Source organism: Bacidia gigantensis, assembly GCF_019456465.1.
Source record: "Bacidia gigantensis strain McMullin 20006 chromosome Unknown contig_180, whole genome shotgun sequence".
NCBI classification, from domain to species: Eukaryota; Fungi; Ascomycota; class Lecanoromycetes; order Lecanorales; family Ramalinaceae; genus Bacidia; species Bacidia gigantensis.
In genome coordinates this window covers 3,061,159-3,076,620 of record NW_025408596.1, presented here as the reverse complement: position 1 = coordinate 3,076,620, position 15,462 = coordinate 3,061,159, and the positions used below count along the sequence as shown (strand labels likewise).

The 15,462-nt window shown below is 49.3% G+C and overlaps 5 protein-coding genes across 5 annotated transcripts; 2 read left to right on the top strand and 3 right to left on the bottom strand.

Annotated features, from left to right (window-relative positions):
• Nucleotides 1-425: 425 nt before the first annotated feature.
• Nucleotides 426-5,256, top strand: KY384_003872 (uncharacterized protein; the record flags this gene model as incomplete). Its single annotated transcript, XM_044812381.1, has 3 exons — nt 426-1,654; nt 1,690-2,445; nt 2,496-5,256. The coding sequence occupies 3 exons, from the start codon at nt 426-428 to the stop codon at nt 5,254-5,256; spliced, it is 4,746 nt and encodes a 1,581-aa protein (XP_044671514.1).
• A 217-nt stretch (nt 5,257-5,473) lies between these two features.
• Nucleotides 5,474-7,079, bottom strand: KY384_003871 (uncharacterized protein; the record flags this gene model as incomplete). The annotated part of the gene is made up of 4 exons (XM_044812380.1): nt 5,474-5,748; nt 5,841-6,555; nt 6,615-6,732; nt 6,889-7,079. 4 exons carry the CDS (start codon nt 7,077-7,079, stop codon nt 5,474-5,476), a joined length of 1,299 nt encoding a protein of 432 aa, XP_044671513.1.
• A 699-nt stretch (nt 7,080-7,778) lies between these two features.
• On the bottom strand, nt 7,779-10,675 carry KY384_003870 (uncharacterized protein; the record flags this gene model as incomplete). The annotated part of the gene is made up of 2 exons (XM_044812379.1): nt 7,779-10,417; nt 10,477-10,675. The coding sequence occupies 2 exons, from the start codon at nt 10,673-10,675 to the stop codon at nt 7,779-7,781; spliced, it is 2,838 nt and encodes a 945-aa protein (XP_044671512.1).
• A 511-nt stretch (nt 10,676-11,186) lies between these two features.
• KY384_003869 (uncharacterized protein) lies at nt 11,187-12,322 on the top strand (the record flags this gene model as incomplete). Its single annotated transcript, XM_044812378.1, has 2 exons — nt 11,187-11,419; nt 12,148-12,322. 2 exons carry the CDS (start codon nt 11,187-11,189, stop codon nt 12,320-12,322), a joined length of 408 nt encoding a protein of 135 aa, XP_044671511.1.
• Nucleotides 12,323-12,705: 383 nt separating this feature from the next.
• Nucleotides 12,706-14,580, bottom strand: KY384_003868 (uncharacterized protein; the record flags this gene model as incomplete). The annotated part of the gene is made up of 1 exon (XM_044812377.1): nt 12,706-14,580. One exon carries the CDS (start codon nt 14,578-14,580, stop codon nt 12,706-12,708), a length of 1,875 nt encoding a protein of 624 aa, XP_044671510.1.
• Between the last annotated feature and the right edge of the window lie 882 nt (nt 14,581-15,462).

The following is a 15,462-nucleotide window of genomic DNA, read 5'->3' as shown; positions in this document are numbered from 1 at the left end:
TTCCACGGACTTAAGCACTAGTCCTGATGGGGATGGAGGTGGATGTATGACGCGCTTTCTGCATGCGGTAATCCCTCCTGTCATCACCCAGTCCTTGACCGTACTCGCTTTGTCTGAGTGCGCGGTCCTGCTGCTCCTGCCATTATCCGTTATCGTGCTGAGTGCTGAGTGCTGATGACGGGCCAGTGGATGGAGCTCGTTGCGGTGCTGACGCTCGCTCCTTGTATGTTGCCGAGTCCTTCTTAGCGACCATCAGGCCATTGACATTTCTCACCCTGGACGGAAGGCGCGAGCCTCCAAGTCAGAGTATCTCATGTTCTGTTCCCACCTTCGTTTTCTGCTCCATAAGCCATCCTCCATTGCTCTGCGGTTGTGAATTCTTTCTTTCTTTCCACCCCTTCGTTGCCATTCTCCTCATTGCAGCTATGACTTTTCCCACTTTTAACCAAAATGCCGCAGGAGATGCTCCTGAAGCGTGGCCTCTAGGTCCTCTCAACAGCACTCACGAGTACACCCCAGAACCTGTCGGTGGGAACTTCCCGGGCTATCAAACCTCCTATCCTGCGATAGAACCCTCTCCCTCCACATCCACTGCAATGCCCTCGGCTGCAGGGCAACGTCCCGAGGAAATGCAACATGGCAATTCTCCATCAGAGTCCAACGACTCGTCATACTCCTCGAGATCTAGCGTTTCCAGTATGGCCTCCAATGGGCCTCTCAAGAAGGAGCCGCAGCTGTCCCAAAGGGACTCGGAGAGTCTGGAGGAAAGTCTTGAAAGAGCCAAGGCAGAAGTAGCTCGAGGCTTCGCCCCAATCAGAACGAGCACCTATCTATCTGCCGGCAAGAGGGAGAGCCTCCGTTCCAGAATTTCAAGGGAGGTGACAGAAGACGACTTATATAAAGTCTTGACGAGAAAAAGGACCAGTACAGGCAGCAAGCGTGCATCATTCGTCTCAAAAGAGCAGTCCGTCGAAGCTGAAGAGGACCAGGCCGAGGTAGAAAGGCTAATGTCACGTATGTTTGGAAGTGATCGTCGGGCGCAATCCGAAGACGAAAAGACCCGTCATGTCGGTGTCATATTCAGGAACCTCACCGTCAAGGGCATGGGACTAGGGACGGTGCTCCAACCAACCTTTGGCGACCCATTCATGGGCCTTCCTCGCTTGCTCAAAGCCTTGATCGCTGGTGGCTCGCAGGCACTCGGTGGAAAGCCACCAGTCAGAACAATCATCAATGACTTTACTGGCTGTATAAAGCCGGGAGAAATGCTGCTCGTCCTCGGCCGTCCAGGTTCTGGTTGCTCCACATTCCTCAAGACGCTTGCCAATCAACGGTTTGGATACGTAAGTGTGGACGGCGACGTGACATACGGGGGCTCAGATGCAAAGACAATGAATAAGCACTATCGTGGCGAAGTGCTCTACAATCCTGAAGACGACCTACACTACGCTACATTAAGCGTGCAGAACACCTTGAAATTCGCACTCAAGACACGGACTCCTGGCAAGGCGTCTCGTAATGAAGGTGAGACGCGCAGTCAGTATATTGCTGAGTTTCTCCGCGTAGTCTCGAAGCTCTTCTGGATTGAACATACTTTGAATACGAAAGTAGGAGACGCGATGATTCGTGGTGTGTCAGGGGTGAGAAGAAACGAGTCAGCATTGCTGAAGCTATGATCACCAAAGCCAGTACTCAATGCTGGGATAATTCAACGCGAGGCCTCGACGCTAGCACAGCGCTGGAGTACGTCCAATCATTGCGGGCTCTCACAAACATGGCCCACATATCAACCGCCATCGCGCTCTATCAAGCTGGAGAGAGCTTGTATGAGCTATTCGATAAAGTCGTGCTGATTGATGAGGGACGCTGTCTCTACTACGGCCCCACTCATGAGGCGGCAGCATACTTTGAAGGACTCGGCTTTGAAAGACCACAACGCTGGACCACGGCAGACTTCCTCACATCTGTTACCGACCCCCATGAGCGACAAATTCGTCCAGGTTTCAGGAATAGGATTCCTCGCTCCACAGAAGAATTCGAAACTGCGTACAAGAAGAGCCAAGTGTATGAGAAGAATCTACTGGACATTCAATCGTTGGAACAAGAGCACGAGCAACAGCGGCAAAAAAGACTAGAGGCACAGACAAAAGCAACCAAGGAGAAAAATTACACTTTGTCATTCCCCAAGCAAGTCTGGGCTTGCACGCATCGACAGTTCTTGATCATGTTTGGTGACCGGCTCTCCCTTGGTGGCAAATGGGGTGGAATAATTTTCCAATCTCTAATCGTTGGCTCACTATTCTACAACTTGCCTAGCAATGCCAATGGGGTCTTCACCAGGGGTGGCGTCTTGTTCTTCGTTCTCCTTTTCAATACACTACTCGCTCTAGCTGAGCTGACCTCAGCATTCAGTAGTAGACCTATCTTGCTGAAACATAAAAGCTTGTGAGTTTTACATAGCTTTTGCTACGAATGTTCACTGATCATCTACATAGTTCCTTCTACCGACCCGCAGCTTACGCGATTGCGCAAACAGTTGTTGACATGCCGCTTGTCTTCATCCAAGTATTCCTCTTTGACATTGTGGTCTACTTCATGGCAAACCTCTCTAGGACGGCTTCGCAATTCTTCATTAGCTTGCTCATACTTTGGGTTCTGACCATGAGCATGTATTCGCTCTTCAGAGCCATCGGCTCATTGTGCAAATCTCTGGACGTGGCTACTCGTCTTACGGGTGTTGCCATGCAAATTTTGATCGTCTACACTGGATACCTGATTCCACCTTCAAAGATGCACCCTTGGTTCAAATGGCTCATGTGGATCAATCCAGTCCAATATGGGTTCGAAGCTTTGATGGCCAACGAATTTTACAATCTTGATATCGCGTGTGTGCCACCATATCTTGTTCCGCAAGGCCCGAATGCGTCGCCACAATATCAGTCGTGTAATATTCAAGGCAGCAAGCCGGGCAGCCTGACAGTTAGTGGTGCAGACTACATTCAGACAGCTTTCACATACTCTAGAGCCCATCTCTGGCGCAACTTCGGCATCATCACGGCGTTCTGGCTCTTCTTTGTATTTCTTACCATGTTGGGTATGGAAATGCAGAAGCCGAACTCTGGTGGTGGGGATGTTACGATCTTCAAACGTGGCCAAGCCCCAAAGTCTGTTGCCAAGCCAGGCGATACATCTGAGGATGAGGAGAAGAAAGCGGGTGCAGCAGACATTAAGATTGAAGAGGAAGATTCGAGTAGCTCCGACTCGATGCACAATATCAAGACGTTAGCTAGAAATGACTCGGTCTTCACCTTCACAGATGTCAATTATACAATCTCTTACGGTAAAGGCGAAAGAAAGCTGCTTTCCAACGTTCAAGGTTTCGTTCGGCCTGGCAAATTGACCGCGCTGATGGGAGCCTCCGGAGCCGGTAAAACGACCTTGTTGAATACCATAGCACAACGCATCAATTTTGGTGTTGTAACCGGTGACTTTCTCGTGGATGGCAAACCTCTTCCAAAGTCCTTCCAAAGAGCGACTGGCTTTGCTGAGCAGATGGATATTCACGAGCCGACTGCGACAATTCGAGAGGCCCTCAGATTCTCCGCTCTCCTGCGTCAGCCGAATGAAGTACCTATCGAAGAGAAGTATGAATATTGCGAACGCATCATCGATCTCCTTGAGATGCGTTCAATTGCAGGGGCAACCATTGGCCAAATAGGCAGTGGTCTGAATCAAGAACAGCGCAAGCGCGTCACCATTGGCGTCGAACTTGCTGCTAAGCCAGAGCTGCTCTTGTTTTTGGACGAGCCGACATCGGGCTTGGACTCTGGAGCTGCATTCAATATCATCCGCTTCCTTCGCAAACTGGCCGACAATGGTCAAGCTCTGCTTGTGACAATCCATCAACCCTCATCAGTCCTCTTTGAGCATTTCGATGAGCTCATCCTCCTGAAAGCTGGTGGCCGTATCGTTTATCACGGTGAATTAGGAAAGGACTCACGTCATTTGATCAATTACTTTGAGCGCAATGGCGCACCCGAGTGTCCTCCACGCGCCAATCCCGCTGAATACATGCTGGAATCTATCGGTGCCGGAGATCCGGACTACGCGGGTCAAGATTGGGGCGACGTATGGAATGCTTCACCAGAGCACGAAATGCTAAAAGCCGAAATTCAGTCTATGATTGCATCGCGACGAAATGCAACTTCAGATCACAAGACAGATCATGACAGAGAGTACGCCATGCCTCTTGTCACTCAAATCTACACCGTCGTCTATCGTGCTTTCACAAGTTACTGGCGTGAACCGGACTACTTGATTGGCAAGTTTATGCTACATATCTTCACTGGCCTCTTCAATACCTTCACCTTCTACCACATCGGTAATAGCTACATTGATATGCAGTCTCGCCTCTTTTCAATCTTCATGACTCTTACCATTTCACCACCTCTGATCCAGCAGCTCCAGCCCAAGTTCCTCGGATTCAGGAACCTATACAAAAGCCGAGAGGCCAATTCAAAGATCTACTCCTGGGTAGCTTTCACAATCGCTGCCGTCCTCGTTGAACTCCCCTACAGCATCGTAGCCGGAACGATCTACTATCAATGCTGGTGGTGGGGTGCTGTAGGACGTGAAGCCACGAAGTTTCAATCAGCATATACATGGCTCCTGCTCATGTTGTTTGAGATCTACTATGTCGGTTTTGGCCAAGCCATTGCCGCTTTCTCTCCAAACCCACTCCTCGCTTCCCTTCTGGTCCCGGTATTCTTCCTATTTGTCGTCTCCTTCTGTGGTGTCGTCGTTCCTTACGCCGCTCTTCCGACATTCTGGCGGGACTGGATGTACCGGCTCTCCCCTTTCACATACCTGCTCGAAGGCTTCCTTAGTGCTGCTGTACACGGTCGTAAGGTTGTATGTGCCAAGAATGAATTTGCACGCTATTCTCCTCCTCCTGGTGAGACTTGCCAGTCCTACACGCAACCTTTCATTGAACAAGCTGGTGGATATGTACGGGATGGTGCGAATGGATTGTGTGAATTCTGTCAATACGCGAATGGCGATGAGTTCGCAAAGAGGTTTAATGTCTCCTATGGCAATATTTGGAGGGATTATGGAATCTTTTGGGCCTTTTGCATCTTTAATTTTGTTGTGGTGTTCGCAGCAAGCTGGGCTTATCTGGGTGGTGTGAAGAACTTGAAGAAGAGATTTTCAAGAGAGGCAAAATCTACGGAGGGCACCGCGGAGGAAAAAGCATGAATTTCTCACTCTTTAGCAAGGCGTCGGATGGCTTGTATGGCTGGAATAGACACAATAGACGGTTTGGAATCATAGCTGGCAAGGAACATGTATCATAGCTCTAGAAATTGCATCGAAATTGCTTTAAATGCATTGGCGCTCCTATGCAGCGCAGGAGCACGGAAACAACGAACAACGAACAACGAACAAACACAGCACCATCTTTCCCTCAGCCACCTCAAACACTGGCTCCACTCCCAATCAAAAACCTCCCCAGCGTCTCTCCCTGTTTCTTCGCCTTCTCTTTCGCCTCCTCCACTCCGCCCAACCACTCCTCCACCCGCTCCTCCTTCTTCCCGTCCTCCTTCGGCATCAGATAGGCGTGTACTGACTGCAACGTCGCCCTACTGGGGCTCGCATCCGGCTTACTCATCGTCAAACTAGCTAATCGCTCCCGTATATACACCTTCGTGATCTCCGCCTTCGGCACCGTCCCGCCCCGTATAAACGCATCTACGTCTCATCAGCATCACCGCTTCACTTCCAACATCACTCAAAAGTGAATGGAAGCAATAATTCAGACAACTGCAAAGATGTCGACTTACCGCCCCGGTCGTAAAATAAACACCATATCGCCAACGCCACCCCAACGGATAAATCCCGCCCTGTGCTGCAGGTCACCAGGATCCGAGGCATTCGCGCCTCTACCTTCATCAACGCTTTCTCGACTAGATGAAGCCGCTTTCGCAGCACGCGAGCGCCCAGCTTGCCGTCTTTCAGCCCCATTTCGATCAGATTCGGCTCTACGCCGCGGGCGACGAGGCGGTGCTGGCTTGCGGATAGGCCGGGGTCGTCGTTGCAGACTATGATGACGTCGAAGGGGTCGAGGAGCTGGAGGACTTTTGGGGCTGCGTGGAGGGCTGTCGTCCCGATTGTCAGGTGCGTGTGGTCGATTGTGGCGGGTTTGAGGGAGCGGGGGGAGGTTTCTGGCGTTTTGATGATGGTCGTGATGGTTTCTGTGACTGCGGCGGGACTTGTGGAGGCCGCGGAGCGGAGGGAGGGCTGGTGCGTCCAGAATTGCGCGGGTGTTAGCGAGAGCGACCAGTTGTCTTCGTCGTCGCCGGCGCCTGGGAGGTAGGAGGATGAGGGGGCGGTGAGGGGGGCGGAGTGGGCGTTTGAGGCCATTAGGCAGGCTATGGTGTGGTGAGATTGGCGCGAGAGGGCGTTGGTGGTGGGGAGGGCGGTGCTGGGGTCGATGAAGATGGGGCGGATTGGGCGGGTTAGGAGGGTGCGGAGTTTGGGGATGTCGAGGTGCAGTTGCTGATGGTATGGTTAGATATGTATAGAGTGACTTATTGACAGTGGAAGGGTATAACTACCTTTGCGTCGTCTATGATGGCGGGAATTGCACTTTTGATAGCTTCAGCTTCTTCCGCGGATAGTATGTCGTCGGGTGGGAGGAAGTCTTTGACGTCGAGAGTGTCACCGTACAAGAGACTAGTGAGGACATAGCACCAAATTGGGATTGTCTTGGCTAAGGCATCTGGGAAACGCTTGGTTTTGGATCTTGTGGAATCTACGATGATACAGCCTCCACTTGCTTCTATCAGAGGAAGTAAATGGAAATTCAATCTCCTTTGACTGAAAGCCCACTTTTCATTATGTCCATCCGTGCTTTTGAAATAGCAGCTGTCTGCCAGATTCTCTGGGCTGACATACCAACTCCCACAGCGTTCATTGGCGATGATTGGCAGGTCTAGCTTTTTCCCACATTTGGATACAAATTCAGCGTCGAGCCAGATACTTTCGAACCGAGATTGTATGGATAGTGTGGAGCGATTCATGGTGGTTCAGGGTGAAATTAAGGAAATCTGATGGAATATCAAGGCCAGACAAGCCCAGGATACTTCTACTTTTCTCCGATGTTGATAATCTGGCCGTCCAATGCATATTTCTCATATCAGGCCACAACTGCATGACGAGTTTGCGATTGTCTTTCAGTGACTCAAAAGTGATGATTGATACTTTTGGAAACAGAGAAAGCTCATGAGATGATAGCCGTTGACAATCAGAAAAGGGTGATTGCTTGATTTGGTGGGTGGGAGAGCGACGTAAATCCGACCCGACTGCCGGGTAGTGACTGTGAAGACTTGGTGCTTTCAAATGCATCAATATCTACAGGATGAAGAATCCTGAGATCGGGTCTGTCAGATTCTACCATGCAATGTACAATAAGATCCGAAGATCCGCAGAAGATTTCTCAAAAAGGTTTTATTCGTGGGTCTACCCTCACTGTTTATGATCAAACGACGCTGCTACTTTCAACCCCTCCAGTCTCATCACGTTATACTATACATTCGACCTTTCGTACCGCACCGAACAGGAGCATCAGAATTATGATCCCGCTGCCCGAGTCGAATACCTCCCTGCGAGTGACTCCCAATTTCCTACGTCCTCAACCTTCCTCCTATGATGGCTTAGAAGCGGTGCGATCAACAATGGCATCCATCCCGTCAATTCATCTCTCTGCAACAGGTTTACAGCTAATCTGGTATGTCTTTCATGCTGTATTCTGTGTAGAGCATGTCAATTTCGCTATCCAGGACTGTTGTGTGGAGCGAACGGCTCATTGTCCGGTCCATGATGGCGCGAAGCACGCGTCGAAATTGTTCATATCCAGATGTTCTCTGGATGAGGTACTCGACTGCATCAGACCACTTCCCAGAGCGTTCGACTACCGTGCGCTGAATGCTGATCTCGTTCATGATCTCAGCTTCCGAGAGAGAATATGCTGGAGATTCTGGTGCCAGGCAATCCTGCAATACCTCTTCATCTGTTGAGGCAGGCACCGGAAACGGGTTCTGTGGCATTTCATCGTTAACATCATCGTTGTTCGTCACTTGAGGATCCACTGCTGCCGGTGCATGATCTGGAAGGTCCCCAAACCCGTTTTCAATCCAGCCATTGAAGCCATTGTTGGCTAACCACGCATGGAAGTCCTCAGAATCAAAGCTTCCATCCGTGCTTTGCTCCACAGGCTGTTCTTGCTGCATTTTCGCCGCTGCATCTATGTCGCCCAAGCCGACTGTCCCTTGGTTGATGTCTACCAAATTGTCTGGCGCATCAACCTCAGGGACTGAGGTAGTGGGCTCTGCTGCGCCGCTATTGATCTCATCAATGTTTGGAGGTGCTACTGCAGGTCCTTCTTGGTTCTCATTGACTCGTTCTTCTGTTGGATCTGGAACATTGCCTTCTTCTCCATCGGGTCTTACATCATCACCGATGATCTTGTCGGAGCTCTGGAAGTGGTCCTGCGCTATTGAAGCCTGCTCCTTTGCATTCCTTCTTGGCGATGGCTCGGATGGGGAAGCTTCACCAGGACCTCGCCTTGACGAGTTAACGATGTTTCGCAATACACCCTGAGCTCGATCAGCTTCTTGCCTCTGTGCAGTCAGCATATCATCTGGAATGTTTTCAACGTTTCGTGGTGCGCCCGTTCGCTGTCGCTTGCGAGATTGGACCAAGGCTTCGCTGGTCATGTCCCCTGTCTGATCCTGATCTTCTCGCCTCCGCTTTTGGCCTCCTGGAACTCGTCTTCCAATTGCATGCTGTTCTGGAACTGAGGTATGCGGAGTTGGAGGCCTGGTTTGTTGTTGTGGCCTCAGTGCATTCTGTAGATTCGCGTCATCAATGGAGGTATTCTCATCCCCGTCGTCAATTGTGATGACATCCCTGCCGGTACCTTGCTCTGGAACACCGCGATGATTCGCTGGTCTATTCGAGTGCCCTCGTCGAACACAGTATGCAAAAGCTTCTTGAAGATCTTGATGCTGATACCGCATCCAGTAAGAAAACTTTCGAGCCTTTATGTCCGAGCTATCATGCGCAATCTTGAGCCTCAAGTCATCAATGCTATCGTCCTTTGTTGGTACTTGTGTTGAGGGTCTGACGTTGTGGCTGGAAGACAGAGTATCAGCACCTGAATTACTACGTGCACTTTGAGCATATTGCGTTATCCTTGCTTCTTGTCCTTCAGGTCCCTGGCCTACATCATGCGAGATGTTTTCACTGTTACGGCCAGCTCGGATGAATTCTCTCTCTGCATCTTTGGTTTGGCTCCCACGATAGTCATGGCCAGACCCAAGAGCATACTGCCCGCCTTCTTCTGCTGATGATCTTAGATTAAAACTGAAATCAGGCATCGGTTGATTCTGTTTCCCAAATTGATATATTGCGTTGTTGAAATATTGAGGGCACATGTCCTCCCAGTCCGCCAACTTTGGAATTGTGCTTTGAGCACCCAATGACATTGGCCCATTCGACTGCGTTGAAGAGGCGCGACCTGACGGAGGAGCTGCCTGCGATGGTCTGGATTTGGCTCCATTCGCAACCCGAGTGCCTTGAGTCGATGAAGGGGCATGCAACTGCTGATACTGAGAGGTCGCCATATATGCAGATGGTAGCAAGTCACTAGCCGTGTGAATAGAGCGCTGTTGGGCCTGGATGTTTGCATCGGGTTGTTGCATGTTTGGTTGACCGTACGGGCGAGTATCTGGTAAAGTCGCAGGTGTGTTTCCCATAGTCGACCGTTGTACTCGTGCTCGTTGGACGCTAGGGTGCCCTCGTGATGGAGGTAGCATCTGGTGTTGAATTGGCCTTCTTGAGGCCGAGATCCGTTGCTGTCCTTGGGCCATCACTGGCTGCATTGGTGCCATACTACCGACTTGTCCCAGGTTACTTTGCTGCATGACTTCCTGGACCCTAGCTGTCGGTTGATGGACATATCCAGATTCATTAGTAGCGTAAGGGTTCCCTGCGAATGATGGACCTTGTCGACTCGATGGTCTAGAAGCCTGTTGCCGGCTTGGTACCGAAGTGGGAACGAGGCTTTCGGTGCTGTGTTGATCAGCATATTTTGTCCTTCCTGCAACATAATCATGCTGCGATCTTGAGGCACCGGTTAGAGGTGGTTCCGCGGACGAGAAATTGTATTGTGGTCCGACGGTCTGTCCAGTAGCACGAAGAAATTCATCTGTCGAGCCAAATGCCCCTGATGTAGCAGCACCCGTGTCTGTCAGAAGCCCCTGTGTTTGAAATTGCAGCTTCTGATTGTTGGGTTGTATGTTACCTTGTTGAGTCAACGCCGGCATAAAGTCCCAATTCTTCAGTAGGTCTTGGGGTTCTATAGTCAATACGTCAGTACTCATGCACTGACTGAAATTTTCAATAGATCTTGCCTACCTTGCAAAAATGATGGGGGAGCATTCGAAAGATTCGCATTCGCCGGGAATCGTCCGAATTGTAGTGTTTCGAATTCCTCTCCCCGTTGAAATTGAGGAGCGCCCTCATTCTGTCTCCTGAACAACCTCTGACGCTGAGCAAGAGGCTCATCATCTACCTCTAAATCGGACACGTCTCGGGATCTCTTTCGATTCCCCATGTCTGACGTGTGAGTTTGTTGTCGACTGTAATGCGGTGAAGTGATGTGAATCGTCGAAGGTGGAATCCAAAACGTTTGTCTGTGAGATGTCGAGATGATGAAGGATTGTAGGAGGAGGGAAGTTTGAGGAGCTTTATAGACCCGTGACGCTATTCGAGGTGTTAGGTTAATGTTCACGAAGTATGAGTGTGAAAGTTTGTGTTGAACGTTATGTCACAGCTCGTGACAGATCAGACTTCGAATATAGATGTGTTTGAAAGGATGTCGAGGCTATCATGACACTTTACTTACCAGCAGCGCAAGGACGTTCAGTCCGACACGTGTCGAGTGCTTTGTGTGTATATATATTTACCGAAGTATTATCCTTATAGACATATGTGGTTGTATCTCAGGTGTTCATTGAGCCTGTAGCTTTCTCTAGCTATCAGGCAGTACCTTGGCGGTAGTCGTCAGGTGCGCCATGCTCTTGAGGAATGATCTGAATCCCCAGAATTCCATGTTTCCAATATACATGCTGGACAATGGTACTGGATGGACGTCTATCAGAATTCTAGACGTGCCTAGTATGATCTGTACACAGAAATGCGAATATCCTGATGTTTCAGTCCATCGACTTTCGGCTCAATATCTGGAACGAACGTTAGCAAAATTTTTTGATTCGTCGACTCCTTTGTTGAGTCTCAGGGGTAGAATGGGTACCAGAATAGAATTCTCCAATGACCCATGCATGGGTAACGGGAAGAGGTAGGTCGTCAACGGCAACCCTGATTATGCACCAGGTCAATATGATTCCGGAATGGGATCCAAGACTGTCAGTCAACCCAGAACGGTAGCAATTTTGAATAGTAGGATGTAAGCCAGTTAAGGCCAGGCGCAAAACGCCACATCATTGCTAACAGGTAGCGCATCGGTATCCTTGAAATATTAGAGTAATGGTTGGGTTGTCATTTCTTGCTCTCAGGTCAAAATTTTCAGGGAGGTAAGTGCCTTTATATAGCCCACGGTAGCAAAGTCAAAGCGAAAGTGTGAAGGAGTCTGACGTGCACACTATACTTGTAATGTTTCGTAACCATAGTGTAGCCAGCGTGATAAGATCAATGGTTCCAGGTTCTCAATGTGCAATGAGGTAGATGTGTTGTGAACAAAGCAAATGTTCCTGCGAAATAAAACAGTACTTCGAAACAGGCGCACACAGAAAGAGCATCGTACGTGAAGCATGGAATTGCGTTGCAAATGGTGCCTTGGCTCTCAAATAGCAAGAGGTAAACAGAGAACAAGCACTCGTTCTGTTTCCTCAGCATTCTATGTGTCCTTTGCTGCATCATTCGTGCACGGACACCTCTCCAAAGCCGTGGGAAGCTAGCAAAGTATTCAGCACATCTAGAATACAATCAAGCATCCAAAAACATCCGGTATCACCCAACCACGAAGCCTTGACACCGGCGAATGTACTATCGCACTACTGCTTCTAGTCGAAGGCAAGACTCAACCAGAATCGGATCACCTGCCGTCTATGACGTCTATGTGTCTTACCTCACCTTGTATATCCTCTCGACAGAGACTACCGACCTCGACGAGGACCATCACCGCAATGATGGCTCGACTTCGTCTCATATCCCCTCCTCCTCCCCCAACCTAGTCTTTTAAGCGATGCGTGGTCGACCTTCTTGTCAATTCCTGAAACAGCAGTTTTGATTATCTTGTTTTATCGCGAGAATTACTTGATTTCTTCAAGCTGAGAACTTAAGGCACAGATGGACAAGCGCAATCACACAAAGGTGTAGATTTGATTATGTTTAATATTTGTTTGTATAATTATCAACATATTTATTTATGTTTGCCGTAAGTATATTTGCCGTAAGTATGTTTGCCGTAAATATGTTTGTCGTAAGTATGTCATATGCATGTCGTTAAAGCATGTACCGCCAAAACAATCCCAACCCACTTCAAAGCCATTGCAGCAAACCTCGGAAATCACTCATCTCACCAAGATTCAAAGAAACCATGACTGCATGTCCGCATCTTGTACCTCATGAGATCTCGACAAAATACTTGTCAAAGCCGAAGTCGATGTCTCCAAGCTGGTCAGAAGCCGGGAAAGCATCCGGGGTCTTGTATTCTCCAGCCGTCTCAGAAGACCCCACGTCCGCGTTCTCAGCGTGTTGAAAGTCCGCAAAGTTGTCTGAAGTCTGATCATACCCCGGGGTCGCAGTTTCTGCCTTCACTCCCAATTGTGGGCTCTGGTCTACTCCATTTGCTTCCGAGGCTTGAGCTGCGTATTCGGCACCAAAAAGCCCCACCATCCCAGCTACTTTGTTTTGATTCTTTGAACCAAGAGTGGGGATAGTGGCAAAACTTCCAGGCCAATTGGTGAAATGGAACAGATCGGGACAACTGCCTCCGTAAACTTTCATCCATTTCTCCCAGTGAATCTGCCCAATGTCCAAAAATTGTCGCATGTATGAGCCATCGGGGTGCGTTTTGGGTACAGTCTCACCATGCCAGCGTTGGAAATCAAGGGCTGTGTAATGAAGGGCGATCTGGATCTGCAGCTTGTCAATATCTGTCACCGGGTTTTCGAAGCAGTAATCAACATTCTCCACAGGGGGAGCCTCTGGAGTGGGTGACCCTGTCTGAGCGGTCGCACTCTGGGTCATAGCTGGGACTCGGTCAGACCCAATGGGAATGCGATCCATGGATACCTCATGATGTGGTGAAGGGGTATCGTTAGTCACTGCGAATTGTTGTATCCCTTCAGTGGTGTAGCTGACTACGTGAGGCTGATTCAGGGGTGACGTTGTCTGCACGTAGTGAACCCTCCTCGTACTCGTCGGCATGTGATCAGAAGCAGCATGTCCCTGAGCTTGCCATCTTGCTTGCTTAGCTCTCGTACCTTGCCGCAAATCCCACGCGCTCAGGCGGTGCTCGTCTCGAAAGCGACTAGAACGGTGACGAAGTGTGCTGAGCCCATAGACCTCCTTTTGTCTACCCGAACGAATGAGTTGGGCGGGCATTCTGGCCCTCAGATCCGTTGCTTGAATCCACGGATACACACGTTTGTATGCCTCGATCCTACAACCTTCCAGCCTCGATGAAAGGCACAGTGGGAGTTCAGGCCAGTCCATGACAGGGGTTCTGTCTATGTCAAGCATCACCATACCTGAATAGATCATTGGCTTGTGTTCACGAGAGAAATAGCGATCGGGCTTGTCGTGCAACTCAAAAACTGCATTTCCGTCCGAGTCTTTGATAGCGCAGAGCTGATCGGGTGTTTCAAACTGCCATTGGTGCTGATCAAGATGATTGCAGTTGCTGGTAATATCAAATTGGCCCGGTCCACGATCTGGTTCAGCAACGTAAGGTGGATTCTGGGAATCGAGCTGAATGAGAGTTCCCCTCCAATTATTATGGTAATCTGCAGCCCACCAAGATCCATCGTCAGCATTCCACCAATGCAGCGATCCGTTGATCATTTTCACAGAACCTTTAATCTTGACATCATTCGTGACTCCATCTTGTCCATACTCCCGGATCAAGGCATCTCTCTTCATACTCAGCCTCGAAGGTCGATCATTCGTCTTGTGCTTGGGCTTGGAGCTCTTGCCAGATGTCCGTACTTTCTTATGCTGTGGACGCTTTGTAGGAGGTGGTAAAGATTCGTCAGACTCGAACGGATTATCGGAGTAGTTTGATCCAGTCGAGTCATCGTCGTCTTGATTGTCATCATCGTCATCCTTAAGATCACTGAACTTTCGCTTCGTTGATGGTTTAGGAAGCATGCATGCGTGACCCCCGTATCCGTACCCCTGTAGCGGAGGCTGGAAGGCTTGCTGAAAAGTCTGTTCATTCGTCGCGAAGTCAGACATTGTGCCGCCTTGAAGCCTAGGAAATCGCTGGTTCTGCATTGCTGTTAGGGTTCCTTGATCCAAGCTTGAAAGAAGAGAATCTCCACACCAGAAAGAAGAATTGAATGTCCGAATTCTCTCTAGTTTCCGCCGGAAAGAATGTAAACACTCAAAAATTTCAACCCCCGTGAGAAGCTAATTGGAAGAAAAGAACGTGATGATGAAAAGAAGATAGATAATGAATTGAGATCACGAGCCCTTTTATGAAGGTGTTGACTTCCTTTGTGTTTACCAGCCATGATACCATTCCTAGCAATGTTGGCGATGCGTGTTAGATTCGTCATACGGAAGACGGTGTGACAAGGTGTGACAAGGACTTTGTGTCATGAACAATGCCATTGTTGATGGTAGAACACTGAGCATAATGTGTATTCATGCCAGACAAGGGAATTGCGCTCATCTGAGAGGCGTTCAAGTCCAAAGCAGCTTTTCGAAGGGAAAGACTGCCGCGATAGCGCGTGGTGCTACTGAACGAGTGCTGTGTTTTCTTCTTGGTGAGCTCTTCGTCTGATTCTCGTAAACAAGTTCATACAATCGTATATCTCGAGACTTCCTCCAAAGAAGCAGTCGTCTATGTGCGACAGTAGTCCTGGATTCGGGTAATGTCTAGATCATACCATCAACCAAGCACATGAATAGTGCTGCAATAAGGGCATACAAAAACTGGCTTCTCGGCCAGTCCTCGGCCTCGATTTCCCTGACGTTCTCATCAAAAAGATGTATGTGAAAGGTAAATATTTATTTATGACGACTCATGAAACTTGAGTGGAACAGAAAAACGACGGAGATTAAGAAGTATGCACGCTGAAGAACATAAATAGGGCCAACTTTGCAAGCTAAGGGGGTGTGAACGCTGATCACGCAAGGATTGGATTTCAAAAG